This window comes from Panthera onca, chromosome B4, assembly GCF_046562875.1.
Source record: "Panthera onca isolate mPanOnc1 chromosome B4, mPanOnc1 haplotype 2, whole genome shotgun sequence".
Classification (NCBI taxonomy): Eukaryota; Metazoa; Chordata; class Mammalia; order Carnivora; family Felidae; genus Panthera; species Panthera onca.
The window spans coordinates 38,433,328-38,453,284 of NC_138345.1; the positions used below are offsets into that span (position 1 = coordinate 38,433,328).

Here is a 19,957-nt window from a genome sequence, read left to right on the forward strand (position 1 = left end):
GTCTCTCTTGCCAGCAGCACCACATACTAGCCTTCCAGAGATCCTGTTTTTCACTTGTACTTCCATCTGGGAGGGCAGACGGGGGAGGGAGGAGGAATGGGGAGGAAGTCAGCTCACCCAATTCATGCTGCTGCTCTGTAAAACTCTGCAGCTCCTTCAAAGCCAGCCTCCCTCCACTGCCTTAAGTTAGCTCTGAACTCCTGTTTCATTCAGGCTCTGCAGCCCCTGGGTCAGGGCCAGGCTGTGCCTTCCCCTGAACACATTGCCTTCTTTTATCAGCTTGTAGTTATATACTGATAGATACAATCAGTTGATGAATGTCTGCTCCTTCAGTGGACTAGGAGATCTGAGCCAGGGATTCTGTTCGTTTTTATTCACTATCATGTTCCCAGGTAGCCCCATGCTGACCAACATGGAGTATTCAGATACTTGAATGAATGAATGAATGAATGGCTAAGGGTGATGGCAGGAGACACTGAACTCCTATCTAGGGAGCATTGGTCTGGACCTCTCATACTCCCAGTCCTGGCCAGCACTACTGTAGATTCTCAGCAAGGTCTTACAAACTGGACATTTTCCAAGACCAGGAATAGGAAGCAATTCTGCAGCAGCAGTGTAAAGGCCTGGGGCTCCCAAAACCATGGAAAAATGCCATCTTCTTCTACACTCTAGCCAGACCCCTCTACCTTCCTGGTCACCAGTCCAGTAACATGCCTCACACAGCTTAAAATGAATGGGTGCACAGCTTCAAACATGTCTGAGGAAAACTTATTAAAGAGAAAACCAGAAGAGATCCATCTTTATGGCCAGAATTAAAGTCTCCCTTCTTCTGGGGCTTCTACAGCATTCTGTTCAGACCTCTCTATTCCAGCACCAAAAATTCTCTTCCCTGTATCATAACTCAGCTACTCCAAACATCTTTATAAGGAGAATTCAAGGTCTGAGATGTGAGATTACCTTTATTCTGCTTTATGTTTTCACGTGCTTGTTTTGGGCTGACTGTTTGGTATAGCCTAGGGTTTCTCAACCTCGGCACTACTGAAATCTTGGCATGGTTAATTCTTTGTTGGGTGACGAAGAGGGCGCCATCCTGTGCCTTATAGGGTATGTAGCAGCATCCCTGACAATACCTAGTAGGTGCCAGTAGCATCCCCCCGTCTAGTTTCCATCGAAAATGTTTCCAGACATCACCGAACGTCCTCTAAGAAGCAAAATTGCCCCACTCATGTAGACTGGACACACACAACAATAGCACCAGCTGGATATGAGTGGAAGGCCCCCTCTTTAGCAGGCATGCCTTTTCTTTGTCCCCGAGGAGAGACAGATGAGCACTTCAAGTCATAGTATGAGGGTTTGGCTGGAAAATAGTACTGTGGCTCCTCAGAAAAGTCAGAAACAGAACTACTGTATGGTCCAGCAATTTTCCTTCTGCACATATACCCCGAAGAATTGAAAGCAGGGACTCAGAGTATTTGCGCCCCCCTGTTCACAACAGCATCAGTCTCACACGAGGGTGTGAAGCAACCCAGGTGTCCGTCGATGAGCGAATGGATAAACAACCTGCAGTGCACAGGTAGGATGAAATATTATCCAACCTTAAAAAGGCAGAAAATTCTGACACCTGTGACAACACGGATGAACCTTGAAGGCATTATGCCAAGTCAAACAAACCAGTCATAAAAGGATAGACACCTGTGATCTGCTGATAGGAGGAACTTAGAGTAGTCAAATTCAAGAAGACAGAAAGCAGAATGGTGGTTGCCAGGGACTGTGGGGAGGAGGAGCCCATGGAAGTTAGTGTTTAATGGGTACAGCGTTTCCATTTTGGAAGATGCAAACAGTTCTAAAGATGGCAGTGGGGATGGTTGCACAACATGAAGGTACTCAATGCCGTTGAGCTGTACACGTACAAATGGTTAAGACAGTAAACTGTATGTTATGTGTATTTTGCCACAATTTTTAAAAATCACACTGTGGAGGACATATAGGGTACAAGCCCCCAACCCCTGCTCCCAACACACACACACACACACACACACACACACACACAAAGTGTATTTATGGAGGGATTTCCAGGTCCCAGTCTCAGGGCCAAGAGCTCTACATGCATATGCACATTTAATTCTTCTCTAACCCTGGGAGGTACTATAAATAATTCACAGATGAGGAACTATCGCCTAGAGGGTTTAAGAGGCTCACACAAACTCACATGCTATTAAGTTGCAGATTCGGGGCTAAAACTCAGTGCAATTTGCTATAAAAATCGTAGAGAGTCCAAAGTTAACCTAAACCAGGAATCAGCTAACTTTTTCTGTAGAAGACTAGAAAATACATATTTCAGGCTGGGCAGGCCTTTTGGTCTTTGTCACAGCTACTCACTCCTGCCACAAACATGAAGGCTGTGATGGGCAAGTTGTAAATGAATGAGCACAGCTGTGTTCCAACAAAACTTTACTCACACAAATAGGCAATATTTGGTTTGGCAACTCTTAGATGATTCTTAACAGTGTGGCTAGTCTAGGAACTTTAGGCAGTCTTGGGAGGTAGGTACTTGGCATTGGTAGGTAATCATTTCACTTTGAAAAGTCAAGGAAGCAGGGGTTTTGAGGCTCTAGGTGTCTTCAGAGAGATCTTCTGCCCATACTGGCCACCTCTCCCTCTCTGGGCTGAAGAAGTCCCTTCACACCCTTCCAGCCTGGCCTTTCATGTCCCTCTGTCCCTATGAGGCAGGACTGACTTTCACTCGGGGTCCTCAGCCCCATGACTCTGCTTGTCTAGGGGCTGCACCAGACTCTGCCCTGCAAAGCAGTCTTCAACCCAATTCTGCCTGGAGCGATCCCCATGGAACCCAGAGAGTTTCCTCATAGAGGAGAGGGTGGGGTCTGAGGGGCCATGGATGGAGCTGAGGTTTCTCAAACTGCTGCCTACAATCTGTTCACACAGGTTGATTCCAACACCGGCTGTCCCTGCAGTAGAACGTCCACATATGGAGCCCCAGAATAGGACAGCTTGCACCCTTGCCCTCAGTGCAGCCTGCCTCTGGTTCTTACAGGTTTCTCCAGGGACCCCAAAGGAAAAAACTTCTCCTGGACCCTGCTCCTTTCCTTCTGTGGTCCCTGCTCTCTCAGAGTGGGCTGGCTCCATACTGCTGGGGCTCAGACCCTGCAGCAGTCTCCTTCCCCACCCGCACCCCCCCACCCCTACCTCTTGGATGGACACAAAGTCTTTCTCACCCACTGAAAATAGTTTTTTGTCTATCAGGACCAAGAAGAATAAGAGCACCAAGGGAGGAGCTTAACTCTCTCTTCTTCCTAAAGGACAGTAAGCCCTGCATGGTCTTGTTCTGACTCTGCTTCTTTACCCACCTCTTCCAGCCCCTGCATCTGCTCTCCCTCGGGTCCATGGCCTCATCTTCCTTGACAATCAGTTCCTGTTGTTGTTGTTGTTTAAACATTTATTTATTTATTTATTTATTTAGTTATTTATTTATTTTGAGAGAGCGTGAGAGCACGTGGGAGAGGGGCAGAGAGAGAGAATTCCAAGCAGGCTCTGCACTGTCAGCACTGAGTCAGACACAGGCTCGATCCCACAAACCGTGAGATCATGACCTGAGCAGAAATCAAGGGTTGGAGGCTTAACCGACTGAGCTGCCCGGGCACCCCTCAGTCCCTGCTTTAAAGGGCCTCTCCCGATGGCTGAATTTTCGTGTGCATGCATAATCTGAGCTCTTCTTTCAGTTCCCATGAGGCCGGGCTGAGAACCAAAGGTGAGCAAGGTGGTAGTGGTCAGGTTCATGGAGGTGACCACCAACCAAAGGGGTCACCTGGCAAAGCAGCTCCATGAGGGAGTGACAAGGAACAGACAGATGTCTGTAGGTTCTGCCCAGGAGAGCCAAGGGGTACATGGGGCTTCCACAGAGCATCTAGTGTTGATGATGTGTGGGTTGCTGTTCTCCACGTATCTCTTTCCAGCCCATCTTCCCCCAGATAGGATCCGAGAAAGCAGCAAAGAGATAGTGCTTAAGTGATGGGCCTTGTTCTTCCTTGATAGCACTTTCGCAGCCTACAGAACTGAAAATTTCAAATGCTTCACTGTCCACAGGTACACAGAAGCTTTGGAAAACAAAGTAGAAATAAAGGCCATGATGTGTAAGTATCCACTAGGTAGGATGTCTGTCCCCTTTTCCTCTTGCCTTGGTCACAATCGAGGACTGAGCAGGAATGTAGCTGAGTTGGTACCTCTGCAACTTGATGGTTATGACTTCATTCTGGGTCAGATACAAATGATTTCTTACAACTTACGCTTTGCAGCTTAAATTCACCATGACTCTTCCTCCCTTCAGTAAAGTGTGGGCTTCAGTGAAGGTTAATTGGGACACACACACACAGAGAAAGTGCTGAAGTGCACCACGCATATGGTCCGGAGCTGACCCTCAGTACATGTCAAATTCCCTTTTCTTTCCTTCCAGAAGGGACGATCAAAAGTTAAGTATGCCATTAAAACCACCACCACCAACCACCACAGACCTGTGAAGGACAATAATGAAGTTCACAGACAGGGTTTCCTCAAAGCACACAGAGTCTGGCCTTCCATAGAGAGTAAGACTTGGGTTGAGTTTCAGTGACAGAAATGTACTGGGGAGCCAACTACTGACAACACAGATGGTCTGAGCTCTCTCGTGGGCTAAGCCTGTCCTGTCCTCTGGGTCTCTTCCCTCCATTCGTGCATCTATGGCATGGTGGAAGAGCTCTGGGAAAAGCCTGAAAACACCATCCTGTGGGGCCAGGGAAAGACCCACAGTCTTCACCTGGGTCACATGGCTCATCTCTTTACAGCTCCCACATGTGAGCCCAGAAGGGGACTGAGCCCCATGAGGGTCTACATTCCACTGCCCAACTTCACTGTATTCTGAAAAGCCAAATTTAAAAAAGAAAGCTTAGGGGCGCCTGGGTGGCTCAGTTGGTTGACCGTCCAACTCTTGATTTTGGCTCAGGTCATGATCTCACAGTTCGTGGGATTGAGCCCCGTGTTAGGCTCCATGCTGTCAGTGAGGATTCTCTCTCTCTCTCTCTCTCTCTCTCTCTCTCTCTCTGCCCCTCCCACATTCGTGCTCTCTCTCAAAATAAATAAATAAAATTAAAAAATAAAAAGAAGAAAACTTGACCATTGCAGGATTTTCTTGCAACAGCATGGCCATGCATCCCTCCCCAAGATGCTCTTGGCTGGAAAGAGCTGGTGAAGGGCTGAGTCCAGCTTGCTCTGGTGGAGCCTGCATCTTGTTTATGTCAGAGGACATCACGGCTGCAGCATAACGGACTTAAGTAAGACACTCAGAAGAAGCTTTTGACATGAATGCTGGAAAGGCACTACACCAGGGGTGGGAAAACTATGCCCCAGGGTTATAAATCGGACCCCATCATCTGTTTTTTATGGCTAGTGAACTAAGAGTGGCTTTTACACTTTTATTATTTTTTATTCAAGGATAATTAGCATACCATGTTATATTAGTTTCGGGGGTGAGATATAATGTTAAATGGTTGAAAAAAATCAAAAGAAGACTATTTGGGGACACACAAAAATCATATAAAATTCAAATTTCAGTGTCCATAGAAGTTTCACTGGATCAGAGCCAAGCTCACCTGTGTACATATTGCCTATGTCAGCTCGTGCAGCAGCATGGCATTGAGTGGTTGTGATCGTGTACATGGCCCACAGAGCCTAAAATCCTTATGGCCTGGCCCTTTAAAGAAAGTTTGCTGAGCCCTGCACCAGGCAATGGGGTACACCGGGGTTCTGCAGTATGTCTCTTGGGACCCAGTTATGAGGGGTTGAGTGTGGTTGGGTTTCTGGAGGAGCTCCAGAAATGCCTTCCTCCCTGGTTGTTGCACTTGTCAATGTGTTCCTAAGGCACACACAGCACCTCAGCATAGCTCAAAGCTTTATTGTGAAGTAGCAAGCTGGTGCCTTCCCACTCTGTTTCAGAAGGTTCTCAACCATGTCTTACTCAAGTCCTGTATGTTGCTATCACCATTTTCCAAACCTGACAGTCACTGAGTCAGAGAGGGGAAACAATCTGTGAGTCTGACGGCAAGCAAAGGCCAGGAAAGGAATGAACCTAGGAGATCTGGCTCCCAGTAGAGTTGAGGCTGACACCTCCTTCCAGGGCAGAGTAGATGGCATCTTTACTGCCCCCAGTGGGGCAGGCCCTAACCCAAGATGGAGAGAGCCATGCCATTTGGCATTCCAGGTGAGCTGGCCTCTTACCTGCATATCTCTCCTGGCGATGAACCCCTTGCCTTCTGTGTCACAGGTCTGAAAGAATTCCTGTGCCTTGCTCAGCATGGCCAGCTCTACCGGTACCAGCTCCTGGGTCTCCTTACACTCCAGGTTGTCCAGGGGACTCAGGCAGGCCCCGCTTTCCTTTGGACCCTTTCCAGGTCTCTGGGGTCTAGAGACCATTCTCCTGTCAGGGGTAGCCATCCGGGTTTGTCAATTTCTTCAAGTCTTTGCAGAACCTGAACACAGAAGATGAGAGAGACAAGTGGGTGTGGTGTGGATGGAGTGAGGCTGAGAAAGAATGAGAGGGCATTAGAGGGCAGCCATAACTGCTCACCAGTGTGCCTGGCCTCTCTTACCAACCACCTCCTCATTAACAGAATGGCAAGGGGAAATGTGCTGTGATTGCTAATAGATCAGCCAGCCCATTGAAAAAAGAAGAAGGGGGAAAAGAAAACAGACATTTCTAGAGTGAAAGAAGGTGGGTAGTGGAAGCCTGAAAATAATTTCTCCCCATTTAAACTAACAGCAACAAAACAGATCCTGATAGACAGACCAGCTACCATTTATTGAGTGTTCACTTGGAGGCAGGCACCATGTCTTGGTCTCTGTATACATCTTCTCATTTATTTCTCACATCTCTCTGAAATAGATATTAGCATCTTCATTTTATCGATGCTCAGAGAGGCTGAGTGACTTGACCAAGGCCACACAGCAAGTTAATGCAAAAACAGATTTAAATCCAAGCTCATCAAACTTGTATTTGACCTTAATCCTACATTGTCCTGACTCTTCAGCATTTCGAAGGGTGGAGAACTCTCTTCTCTCAGATTCACTGTTTCCTATGCCCTTCACAATCAACAAGTTCTTGGTGAGCTCTTAGCTCATACTGCAGGCCTCTACGGGGCCTGAGAGCATGCAGTGGAAAGCTGATGGAGGAAAATGTACTGTGTCCTCAAGGAGCTTCCTACTCTACTGGATTTTCCAGGCCTAGTTTGGTCTCTGGCCAACATAAAATCACAAATTATATGTCCTGATCAGACATTTAAAGCCCCTTATGGATTTTTTTTTCAGAGGGTGCACTGTAATGTGATGCTATGGGAGAAGTTATGCAGAAACCAACTTCTAGTCTGGACTCTGTTGCTCCTTAAGTGACCTTGAATAAGTCAGTACCTGTCTGGGTCTCAGTTTCCTCATCTGTGTATTGAGAAGACCGGTCCTATTTTCTTTAAGGCCCCTTCTACCTCTGACAGTCTGTAAGTGTATGATATTTCAACATAATAAATTGTTACTAATAAAAAAAATGGGTCAATGTGATGAAAGGAAATAGTCATATCCTTGGAGTTTTCTATCTGAAAACTTTTTGGAAGTAAGCTAGGTCTAAATTTTTAAATATTTAAATGTTAAAATACAGATACACACTGTAATGCATTTTGGGGAAATGCAAAAAGTGAAGAAGGAAATATAGATCATATCTCCTACACCATTGTCAGAAAAAAGGGGGAAAATCACACTATCACCAGGTGGGTTTGTCTGATTATCAGAGCCCAGGGGTCTGGCTCGGCTACACCATAACTCCAAAGTAATCTGTGATTTGGGTCAACATTTTCCACCTACAAGATGTGTCAAGAGCTGTGGACCCAGAGCTGGAAGACTACCTCTGGCCTCAGGAATGCACCATGTGTAACAGAGCCTGGACAAAGTAGAGGAGACTTGACATTCTTGCTCCACTTGGACTGGACAATGGGCTCCCACCTGATCCCTTTGACTAGCCCTTCACTCAGGAATCGGGTCTTTCTCTCCATTCCTACACAGTGTGAACTGGCTGTCACCTAATCATAGACAGATTTAACATTTCTATTCTGTCTTCCCCGGAGGGAACTAAAGGCCTTGGTTATAAGTCCCAAGAGAGTAGGGCTGTTTTTGCATGGCTTACGTGTATTGCCCAAAATATCTATCGCAACACTGAGCTTAGGAAGGGCTTTTGGATAATAGAAGTGGTAACATCTGAGCTTCTGTAAATGTACAGCATTAGCAGAACAGTCTGTGTCTTCCTGCTGCCCAGCCAGGACTGTCTCGAGGTCTCTGCCATCCAGTAGCCCCTACCTTATTCCCACCTGCTGTTCCCAAAAGACTGGATGAATAATATCTGTTCTTCCTTGAGGCTTTTCTCTTGCCAGCCCCATAACATACTTCATCCTAATGGAACCCAATCCCTCTATTAGGTAAATTAGGATTCCCATCACACAGATGAGGTAACTAAGTCAGGGAAAGGTTAAACAACTTGGATCAAGGTCTAGTATAGTTAGAGACCCGATGTACTATACCATATTACCTTCCTAGCATGGCTCCAAGCTATGGACTTGCTCTTGATGGCCTATTTATCCCCAACAGATAATAACCTAAGTCACTTCCCAGAGGCATGTTCATCCTTTTAACATTTATCATTCATTCATTCATTCTTATTTATCAACTGCCCAATTAGCAGGCTCTGAGCTAACACTGAAAAATGCAAACATGAATAAGACATGGTCCCTGCTGTTAATGAATGAGTCTCAAATAGTGGGAATTCAGTCATGGTAACTGCTGGTAAGGGAAGGTATTTTGGGTTGGGTCCCTCCTCCATATCCCTCAAAATGGACGACATAGCAATCAACTACTTCTAACCACCTATGTGAGCTAAGTAAGCCCTTGAGCCACTCTGGCCTGGAAATTAGTAGAGATGCTCTCTCAGTTCTAGGCCTGACTTTCTCTGGCTCTCTGCCTTCCCTGACCCATGTCCCAGGTAATGCATGGCATGAGAGAACCAGTCCAATAGTTCTAAAGCAGCCAGCTATGAGCGACTAGCAGATAGGCACCGTGTCTTATTTGATTTTAACCATAGTTCCTATCCCAGAATATGGTACACAGTAGGTGCATATTGATTGATTCTTAAATGAAGGAAGAACAATTTTTTTGCTGCATCCTTTGCCTAAAAGCATTTGTGTTTCAATCAGATAGCTCTCTGTGTGGGATTTTTATCTCATAAAGAACAAATTCAGATTTCCGTTTCCAGAAAAGATGGAGTAACAGGGATTGGGTTTGCTTTCCCAGCTAAAATAATTTTTAAAAAATCCAAACAAAATATATTTTTGAAAATTCTTTCTAAGACACTAGACATCAGTCAATGAAGGACAGTGATCCTTCAGCATGGCCAGGTTAGGGTGAGCTGAATGAGGCCCCTAAAGTGCAAAATTAAAGGAGGAATTTACTCTCAGGTACTAGCCCTGTACTTGCACAACTCTGAAAGTGAGTGCCTGCTTTTTTGAAAAAAAATTTTAATGCTTATTTATTTTTGAGAGACAGAGAGACAGAGAGACAGAGTGCGAGCAGGGGAAGGGCAGAGAGAGGGAGGGAGACACAGAATCTGAAGCAGGCTCCAGACTCTGAGCTGTCAGTACAGAGCCCGACGCAGGGCTCAAACCCACAGACTGTGAGATCATGACCTGAGACAAAGTCAGATGCTTAACCGACAGAGCCACCCAGGCGCCCCAAAAGTGAGTGTCTTCTTAAGGAAGAGGCGCCTAAGGTACAATATTCAAAGAGAAATCCATTCTGAAAACTGTGCATTAGAGAGTAATTACTTTCTAAATTTTGCACCCTAGGGACCTTACTCACCTCACTCTAGCCCAAAGCCTGTTCCTGACAGAAACAAACAAAACGAGCCCTATTATTGCCTAAAGAGTTTTTAGGCCATGACACAGGAAGGGGGAAATCCAGGCAGGGACTGGCAGACTCTCCAAGTTGAGGAAACCCAACTGTATGCTGCCTATAAGAAGTATAAACTTTATGACACAAATAGGTTAAAAGTAAAAGGTTAGCAAAATATATACCATGTTAACACTAGTCAAGAAAAATCTGCATATTAATATTAGGCAAAGTTGATTCTACAAGGAAGAATATTAATGAGAATAAAGAAAGTAATTCATAGTGATAAAGAAGTAAATTCATCAATAAGATAGTAATAATCCTAAATACTTCTGTACCTAATAACAAGGCTTTAAAATGCATGAAGCAAAAACTGATACAACTGTAAGGAGAAACAGACAAATCCACAATCATATTCAAAGATTTTAATATCCCTCTATCAATAGTTAATAAAACAAGTAGACTGAAATCAGTAAAGATACAGAAAATACGAACAACACTGTCAACTATCTCGACCTAACTGACATTTATAGAATACTCAACAAAGGGTTAATGTACTTTCTTTTCAAGTGCACATGGAATATGTAGTCCAGGATGGTCCATATCCTGGTCCATAAAATGAGTTTCAATAAATTTTAAAGGACTGAAGTCATAGAAAGTATGTACCCTAACCACAATGGAATTACACCAGAACCAATAACAGAAAGACCCCTGGAATACCCCTAAATATGTGAAAACTATATAACACACTTCTAAATAACTCATGGGTCAAAGAAGAAATGGAAAGGGAAATGAAAAAGTACTTTTAACTAAATGAAAATAAAAGCACAATATATCAAATTTGGTTGGATATTGCTAAAGTAGTACTCAGGGAAAAAATTATAACACTAGACACATATAACAGAAAAGAAGAAAGGTCTCAAATCAATGACATCAGCTTCTACCTTAAGAAACTAGAAAGAGAAGAGCAAATGAAACCCAAAGTAAGGAGAAAAACTAATAAGGGTCTGAGCAGAAATCAATTAACTAGAAAACAGAAAAACACTAGAGAAAATTTATAAAAATAAAGGCCGGTTCTTTAAGAAGATGAATAAAGAGAGAAGACACAAATGAGAATATCAGAACTTTGAGAGGTAGCACATTACAAATTCTACAGACATTAAATGGCTAATAGGAGAATGCTATGAACAGTTTTATGCCAATAAATTTGACAATTTAGAGGGGATGGACAAACTCCTTGAAAATCACTAAATAACAAAGTTCACTCAAGAGGAAATAGATAAAATGAGTAACACTATTGAAGAAATTGAACTAATAGTGAAAACCTTTCCTGCAAGAAAACTCAAGGCCCAGGTGGCTGTATTGATGAATGCTACAAATATTTAAAGAAAAATTAATACCAATTCTATGCAAACTTTTCAGAACTCTGAAGAATATGAAATACTTCCTAACATATTCTATGAGGCTGGGATTACCTTATGCCCAAACTAGACCAAGAAATTATAAGAAAATAAAAATACAGGCCAAAATCCCCCATGAACATAAATGCAAAAAAGTTTTTTTTTTTTTTTCCGAGAGAGTGCATGGGGGAGGGACAGAGAGAAAGGGGGACAGAGGATCCAAAGCAGGCTCTGCACTGACAGCAGCGAGCCTGATGTAGGGCTCAAACTCATGAACCAAACTGCAAGATCATGACTTGAGCTGAAGTCGGATGCTCAACCGACTGGGCCACCCAGGTGCCCCAGATGCAAAAATTCTTCAGGAAATTTTAGCAGATTCAATCCAATGCCATATATAAAAAGAATAAATACATCCTGACCAAGTGGAGTTCTAACTCAGGAATGAGAGAATGGCTTAACATTTGAAATGAACAATATAATTCACCATGTTAACAAATTAAAAACGACAAACCATTATGATCATCTCAGTAGATGCAGAAAAAGCACTTGACAAAACCCAAAATCCACTCCTGATGAGAACTCTCAGAAAACCAGGAGTAGGGAGAAATTTGCCCAACCTGAAAAAGGGTATCCACAAAAGAACCAACAGGTAACATCATACTTAAATGGTAAAAAGCCAAAGGTTTTTCCCCTATGATCAAGAAACAAAAATGTCTATTTGTCTTGATGAGGTCCCAATAGTTCATTTTTGCTTTTATTTCCCTTGCCTTCAGAGACATGTCGAGCAAGAAACTGCTGCTTCTGCACTGCAAAGGAAACAGTCAACAAAACTAAAAGGCAACCGATGGAACAGAAGATATTTGCAAATGACGTATCGGATAAAGAGTTAGTATCCAATCCAAGATCTATAAAGAACTTACCAAACTCAACACCTGAAAAACAAATAACCCAGTGAAGAAATGGGCAGAAGACATGAATAGACACTTTTCCAAAGAAGAAAGACATCCAGATGGCCGACAGACACATGAAAAGACGCTTAATAGCATTCATCATAAGGGAAATACAAATCAAAACCACATTGAGATACCACCTCACACCAGAGTGGCTAAAATTAACAACTCAGGAAACAGATGTTGACGAGGATGTGGAGAAATGGGAACCCTCTTGCACTGTTGGTGGGAATGCAAACTGTTGCAGCCACTCTGGAAAACAATGTGGAGGCTCCTCAAAAAATTAAAAATAGATCTACCCTATGACCCAGCAATAGCACTACTAGGAATTTATCCAGAGTTCAGGAGTGCTGATTCATAGGGGCACCCAATGTTTATAGCAGGGCTATAAATAATAGCCATATTATGGAAAGAGCCCAAATGTCCATAAACTGATGAATGGATAAAGAAGATGTGGCTTATATATACAATGAAATACTACTTGGCAATGAGAAAGAATGAAATCCTGCCATTTGCAACAATGTGGATGGAACTGGAGGGTATTATGCTAAGTGAAATAAGTCAGTCAGAGAAAGATAGATATCATATTTTTCACTTATATGTGGAACTTGAGAAACTTAACAGAAGACCATGGGAGAAGGGAAGGGGAAAAATAGTTTCAAACAGAGAGGGAAGCAAACCGTAAGAGACTCTTAAATTTTTTTTAATGTTTATTTATTTTTGAGAGAGAGAGAGAGAGAGAGAGAGAGAGAGAGAGAGCAGGGGAGGGGCAAAGAGAGAGGGAGACACAGAATTTGAAACAGGCTCTAGGCTCTCAGCTGTCAGTACAGAGCCTGATGCGGGGCTCAAACTCATGAAACATGAGATCATGACCTGAGCTGAAGTCAGACGCTTAACTGACTGAGCCACCCAGGTGCCCCCATAAGAGATTCTTAAATACAGAGAACAAACTGAGGGTTGATGGTGGGGGTGGGGAGGAGGGGAATGGGTGATGGGCATTGAGAAGGGCACTTGTTGGGATGGCTGTTGTGTGTGAGTGATGAATCATGGGAATCTATTCCCAAAACCAAGAGCACACTGTATACACTGTATGCTAACTAACTTGACAATAAATTACATATATAAAAAAGTGTTTAGTCAATTTAACATTGTGTTGGAGATTCTAGCCAGTTCAATGAAGCAAGAAAAGAAATAAAAAACATCTGGATCAGACATGAAAAGATAAAATCATCTTTATTCCCAGGCAACATGATTATCTATGTAGAAAATCTGGTGAAATTCACAAAAAGCTACTAGAACAATAAGTGAGTTTGACAAGGTTAAAAGATATAAGTTTTCTCTAAAAAATCAATTGTATTTCTGTACAGCAGCAACAAAAACTTAGAAATAAAAATATCATTTACAATAGCATCAAAAATATGAAATAGGGAGATAGCTGGCAAAAATGTGTAAGACCTGTACACAGAAAGCTTCAAAATATTGATGAGAGAAATTAAAGAAGGCCAAAATAAATGGGTAGATATTCATGTTCATGGTTTGGAAGACTCAGTACTACTAGGATGTCATTTCTCCCTAAATTCATCAAAAGATTCATCTCAATCTCAATCAAACTCCCAGCAGGCTTTTTTTTTTTTTTTTTTGTAGAAATTGACAAGCCAATCTAAAATTCATATTGAAATGCAAAGGACCTAGAATAGCCAAAACAACTTTGAAAAAGACAAACCACGTTGGAAGACTAACACTATCTGATTTCAAAACATTATAAATTTATAGTAAAAAAGGCAGTATGCTATTGGCATGAAGATCAAAAATTAAAAATAAAAAAATAAAAAGATAAATGGAACAAAATAAAGAATAGAGAATCCAGAAATAGACCATACATATAACTGATTTTTTTTACAAGAATGCAAAGGCAATGCAGTGGAGAAAGGATAATCTTTTCAGCAAATGGGACTGGAATAATTGGATAACCATTTGCAAAAAAAAGAATGTCAATGCATACCTTATACCACATACAAAAATTGACTCAAAATGGATCATAGACCTAACTGTAATGTCTAAAAATATAAAACTACGAGAAGAAAATGTCCTTGTGACTGTGGCTTAGTCAAAGATTCCTTAGGCACAATAGCAAAAGCATATTTTAAAAACTGATCCGTTGGACTCTATAAAAATTTAAAATTCCTGTTCTTTGAAAGACACCATTTAAGTACACATTGGGAAAAATATTTGCAAAGCCTGTATCTGATAGAGGGTTTTGATCCAGAATATATACAAAGTTCTCAGAACTCATGAATAAGAAAACAAACAACTCAATTTTTAAATGGGCAAAACATTTGAACAGCCACTTCATCAAATAAGATATATGGATATCACATAACTACATGAAAATGTTCAACATCATTAGTCATAAGGGAAATGCAATCTAAAGCCATACTGAAACACCACCAAACACCTATTAGAATGGCTAAAATAAAAAAAGATCGGCATACCAAGTATTGGCAAAGATGTGGACAATTGGATGGACCTCTCACACACTGCCGGTGGGAATGTAAAATGCTACAACCCCTTAGGAAAACATTTGGAGGTTTCTTTAAAAAGTCAAACAAACTTCTACCATACGGTCCTGACATCCCACTCCTAAATATTTACCCAAGGAAATAAAAGCATTCTTTCCACACAAAGACTTGTACATGAACATTCATAGAAGCTTTATTTGTAGTAGCCCAAAACAGCACAAATATTCCTCAACAGGTACATGGGTGAGCAAACTGTCATATATGCATGCAATGGAATGCCACTCTGCATTAAAAGGAATCAACTATTGGTCTAAGCAACAAAACAGATGAATCTTGAAATAATCATGTGAGAAAAAAAAAAAAAAAAGCCAGACAAAAGAGCACATAGTATTTGATGTCATTTATATAAAATTAGAAAAATGAAGACTAATCTATAGTGGCAGAAAAGAGATAAGGGAGGGTGAAGAAGGGTGAGAAGGAGAGATTACAAATGGGCAAGAGGAGAGTTTTTGGGGGTGTGGATATGTCCACAGTCTTAATTGTGATCATTTCATGGATATATATAAATTATATAGATATATATATAGATATAGATATATATAGATATAGATATATACAGATATGTATGTATGTATGTATGTATGTATATATGTATGAGTATATATGTGTATATATAGTTATATATGCATACACATATATACACATATATAGTTACATACACATACATATGTATGTAGAAATATATATCAGAACTTACCAAATTGTACACTTTAAATATGTACAGTTTATTATATGTCAATAGCTAAATAGATCTATTAAAAGAGAGAGAGAAAGAGAGAGAGAGAGAGAGAATAGGCCCAGGACAGAACCTTTTCCTATCTCCCGACTTGCAAATCTGACCCCACCTACTGTATTTATCCCCAGGAGCCTGATTCTTCCTTCTAAATTCAACTCTGGAAAGCAGGAAACGGCATAAAATCAAGTAATTTCTCTGTGAAAATCCTCAGTCCCTTACCATAGAGAGCTCAGTGAACTCTGGCAGTAAGGGAATGGGGCAGACCGTTCCCCTACTGTGATGCCAGCCCCCTTTGGTTTGGCCTGTGATCTTCGAACAGCATCTGTGGGTTTTCCAAGGGAAATAGCAGACAAAACAACAGAAGTGTTTCTACTTTTCTTTCAGAAATAAAACAAAGCCCTGTGACTGGCTGGGCTGTTTCACATTTGGGTGAAGCCCATGGTTGCTGTGGGCTCAGGGCCGAACACAACTTTCTGCCTCAAATATTTTTTAGATTAACATACAGCCATAAAAGGGAAAATTGTGGGGTATATTCCAGAAGGAAAGGGAAAATGCCACCACCATCACAAGGGGAGCCATGACAACACTTTTCATCTTCCTTTCTCTATCAGGACCTGCAGACCACTCTTCTCCCTCCAGAGTGCTTCCTGAAAAGCCTTTATACACAGATGGAAATTATCTAGCCCTCAAACATTTCCAGGAACACTTCCCAAAATTCCACAATAATTCCAGTAGCTTAGTAACTGCTATAATCAGAAAGGTCATAGATCAAACCTAAATCCCTCCTAGGGGCTCTAAGCTGAATACCCCCTTACTCAGGGCTCAGTGGAGATAGAGAGCAGCTGGTCCCCACTCCCCAACACATACCACACCCGCTGTGCACTTGAAAGCCACTAAATCACCCTGATCTCGCTTGAATCTCTCCTGCAGGCCGGGAAGTTGGGAAATCAAAAGCACAAAAGGCATCTTCAGGATCTGTTCGCATCTCTTTAATTACCCAGGCTTCCCCAGAGGCATTGTCCGTATGCAGCAGCCGCTCAAAGTTTCAGACATTCACTTTGAGTGGGCAGTGTCAAAAGGAGGCAGAGGTAGGCAGGTCTTGTCAAACTGCAGAGGGCACAGGAGGGGTGCTGAGCAAAGGCTTTCAAACACAACTCCAATATGAATGGATGGGATGTCATGAGGGAATGACACTGGTGGGCCCCCCGGGAAGGAGCAAGTTAAGGAGGAATCAAGGCCTCAGATGGGAAGTGTTTTCTAGGACTTGACAAAGGCAAGTTTTCCAGTTCCTTCTTCATCCTATAAAAACAGTCTATATAGGTCTGTTCCGACTCTCAGTGTTGGGTATGCCTTCAGGGTCCAGGTATAAGTCCACCTCCTCCGAGAAGTCTTTCTGGCTGCCCAGTCTGGACTGCTTTGGCTGCTGTCCCCCTGAATTCTTACTGACTCTATCATGCTTTCAGCATTAGAATATACTGCTTGGTCTAGTTGCCTAGAGTTTCAAGCGTACATGATATGACTTACTTCGTCCTTGAAGGGAGAAGTGCCATCCCAATAAATCTTAGTGAGTATGAAATTAATATTTGAATATTTAAATAAACAAATGCCCGGCCAATTCCAAGTCTGGTACTTAGCATATGGCAGGTGCCTAAGAAATATGTGTTGGCTTCTTAACTGACCATCGACAGTGAGGGCTGAGAGTGGTAAATATTTGTGATTAATGAAAAAATAGATACTTGGTTTTTGCCCCTGGTTCCTGGCACAGAGCTCCTAAAATCCTTGGAATTTCTTAAATGAAAGGGGTATCTCTTGCTATTCATGATGAACCCCTTTTGAGCACACCTGAGTTTATGGGGAAGAGCTGATTCTTGGTGGGCTTCTAGAAAGCTTCAGAATGGGGGCCTGTTGCCAGAGGAAACAACCAGGAGATTTGACAGTTGACCTTCAGGAAGGAGAGAGGGACTGATGCTTAGGTTTAATCACCAATGGCCAATGACTGAATCAATCATGTCTTGATAATGACACCTCCATGAAAAGTCCTAACCTACGGGGTTTGGGAGCTTCCAAACCTTGGTGAGTGCATGGAGGAGGTGAGAGGGCATGCAAGCACCATGCCACCCCCCTACACACACCTTTCCTTGCCCTTCACATCTCTTCCACTGACTGTTCCTGAGTTGTATCTTTTATAATAAACCAGTAAATATAAGTGAAGAACTTACTTGAGTTCTGTGAGTCCTAGTGAATTACTGAATGTGAGGAGGGGTTGTGGGAAGCCCGGAATTTCCTGCTGGTCGGTCGGACATATGGGTGGCAACTGGGGACTTGAGACTGGGATCTGAAGGGGGGCAGTCTTACAGGAAGGAGCCCTCAACCACGGGTCTACGCTAACTCTGGGGAGTTAGCATCAGAATTGAATTGAATCATTTGTGTCGGAAATGGTGCTAAAAAAAAAAAAAAAAAGACACCGCAATATCCAGCAACCAGTTCTCCAGGGTGAGGAGGGGGGATTTGTAGCATCTGCCTGTTTCTATAACGTCAGTATTCCTATCACGGCCCATTTCAAGCTTCCAACAATCAGCCCTCACTGAGAAAGGAATCATGAGGCTAATGTTTCTGCCCAGGGTGTCCTGATCTCTGCATCCCCAGGACTGTCTGCACAGGCGATGGTAGCTGATGCCTCCTATCACTGTCCCCGCTCCACACACTAGACTTAAGGGGCACAGCCCATCTCAAATGCATCTTGGTACTTGGGGAAGACGTTCTGTAACCAAACCTCAGGGTTTCGCGGGTGGCTGCCTGTTATTCATGCCGGCGCTCCTCCCCTCCTCTCCACGGCCTTGGGGCAGACCCTCTGGTGTGTTCAGGACAGTGAGGCAGGTACATGCCTCCTTGCAGTGAGGAACAAAGATGCTGAGCTGCTTTGCAGGGCCCCTTTCACCACTCACTGCTCAGGATTAAAGTATTTAGCACAGGAACCAGACCAGTCTGGAAATGAGACTTTGCGTATGGAAAACGCAATTGTTACCTACTTTTTTGACACACGGTGCAGGGGGCTTTGGACCAATCCCTCCCCTTCTCTGACAGGCCTCTTACTGTGGTGGATAAAAACACACATTCCAACGCTGGCCCGCCCAAGGTACTAGCTCTATGGCCACAGACAGGTGTCTTAAGCTCTCCGTGCCCCACTTTCTCATCTGTAAAATATTAGCTACGGTTATTCTTACTATTATGGAATTCAAGTGGGCTTCCTCCACCCGAGATAAAATTCTAACAGGGCAAACTAAGAAGCAAAAAAGCAACGAAACAAAGAAAATATTACATGAATAGATACAATCAAGAAACTCCTAAATCTACCCCTGGCTGCCACAGCTGGGTGGGACTTCGTGGTGTGATGTCACCCACCCCGGGCCACCAAGAAGGCCACATGCTTCCTCAGCCTAAATAAAGGGGCAGGTGTACGGGAGAGCGTTTGGGAGAGCAATCTTACCACTCTGCTGCCTGCTGTCGCTTATGCAACTGCTACATCCTGCCTCCTCTTCCCTCAAATTAGGTCCAATTTCCTTGTTCTCGCCTCAAGGGAGACAGGGAACAGCTGTCTCCTACCTCCATAAAATAACTCTTCCAGGTCTGGACAACTATTATTAAACATCCCCCTTCACACTTCTCTTGCTCTATTATAAGATACATTAAAGGCCCTGATAATGGTTTGAGGTCTCCGTGAGATGGTTGCTGTTCACCCCAATTCCTCTAATAATTAATGGTTGTAAACCACTTTGAAGATAAAAGGCATTTTATAAGAGCTAAGTCCTATTATGATTAGCTTTCCAATATTTTCTTGCTGATGCTGATGAGCACATCAAAGCCAAACATTGCCACAGCGTGATATCTGGTGGTTAATTAGATGTAGTTCAAGGCGGCTGGTATATATTAAAGAAACTGCTGCAAAATTTAACAACATTAAAAAAGTGCCTGCTTTTCCCAACACAAACAAGCTCTTTTCAAAGGCTGTCAGCGTCGATGCTTGCAAGACAAGTGCCCAGTGAGGACCAGGAGTTAATATATCCTCTGGGCCTGGAAAAGAAAGATACGGTAATGACATCTGGCTTTGTATAATGGCTTATTGATGTCAACATGATTCTAGGTACCCTGTCTCATTTCATTTTGTTTTGACAATCGTTCTGTGATATGAGCAAAAGCAAAATAAGACTGTCCCACTTTGTAGGTGACGAAGCTGCAAAGTGGGCTTCAGAGGCAGACATCAGTGTGTACAGCTGGACACAGTTAAGACAGGAATCATCAAGGTGACACTACTGATGCCCCACCCACATC

The 19,957-nt window shown here is 42.9% G+C and overlaps 1 protein-coding gene across 11 annotated transcripts in view; it reads right to left on the reverse strand.

The window, feature by feature from the left end:
• Positions 1-19,957, reverse strand: part of CRACR2A (calcium release activated channel regulator 2A) — a 131,643-nt gene that overhangs the window by 69,356 nt on the left and 42,330 nt on the right. For 8 of the 11 annotated variants that reach the window (XM_078450163.2, XM_078450161.2, XM_078450160.2 and 5 more), the window contains one exon: positions 6,265-6,515. In XM_078450163.2, coding sequence (XP_078306289.2) covers positions 6,265-6,480 — 216 coding nt within the window. In that variant the 5' untranslated portion in view covers positions 6,481-6,515. Of the gene's footprint in view, positions 1-6,264; positions 6,516-12,283; positions 12,436-19,957 lie in introns of those variants that run through there. The other 3 variants (XR_013556893.2, XM_078450164.2, XM_078450155.2) reach the window with 3 other exon arrangements.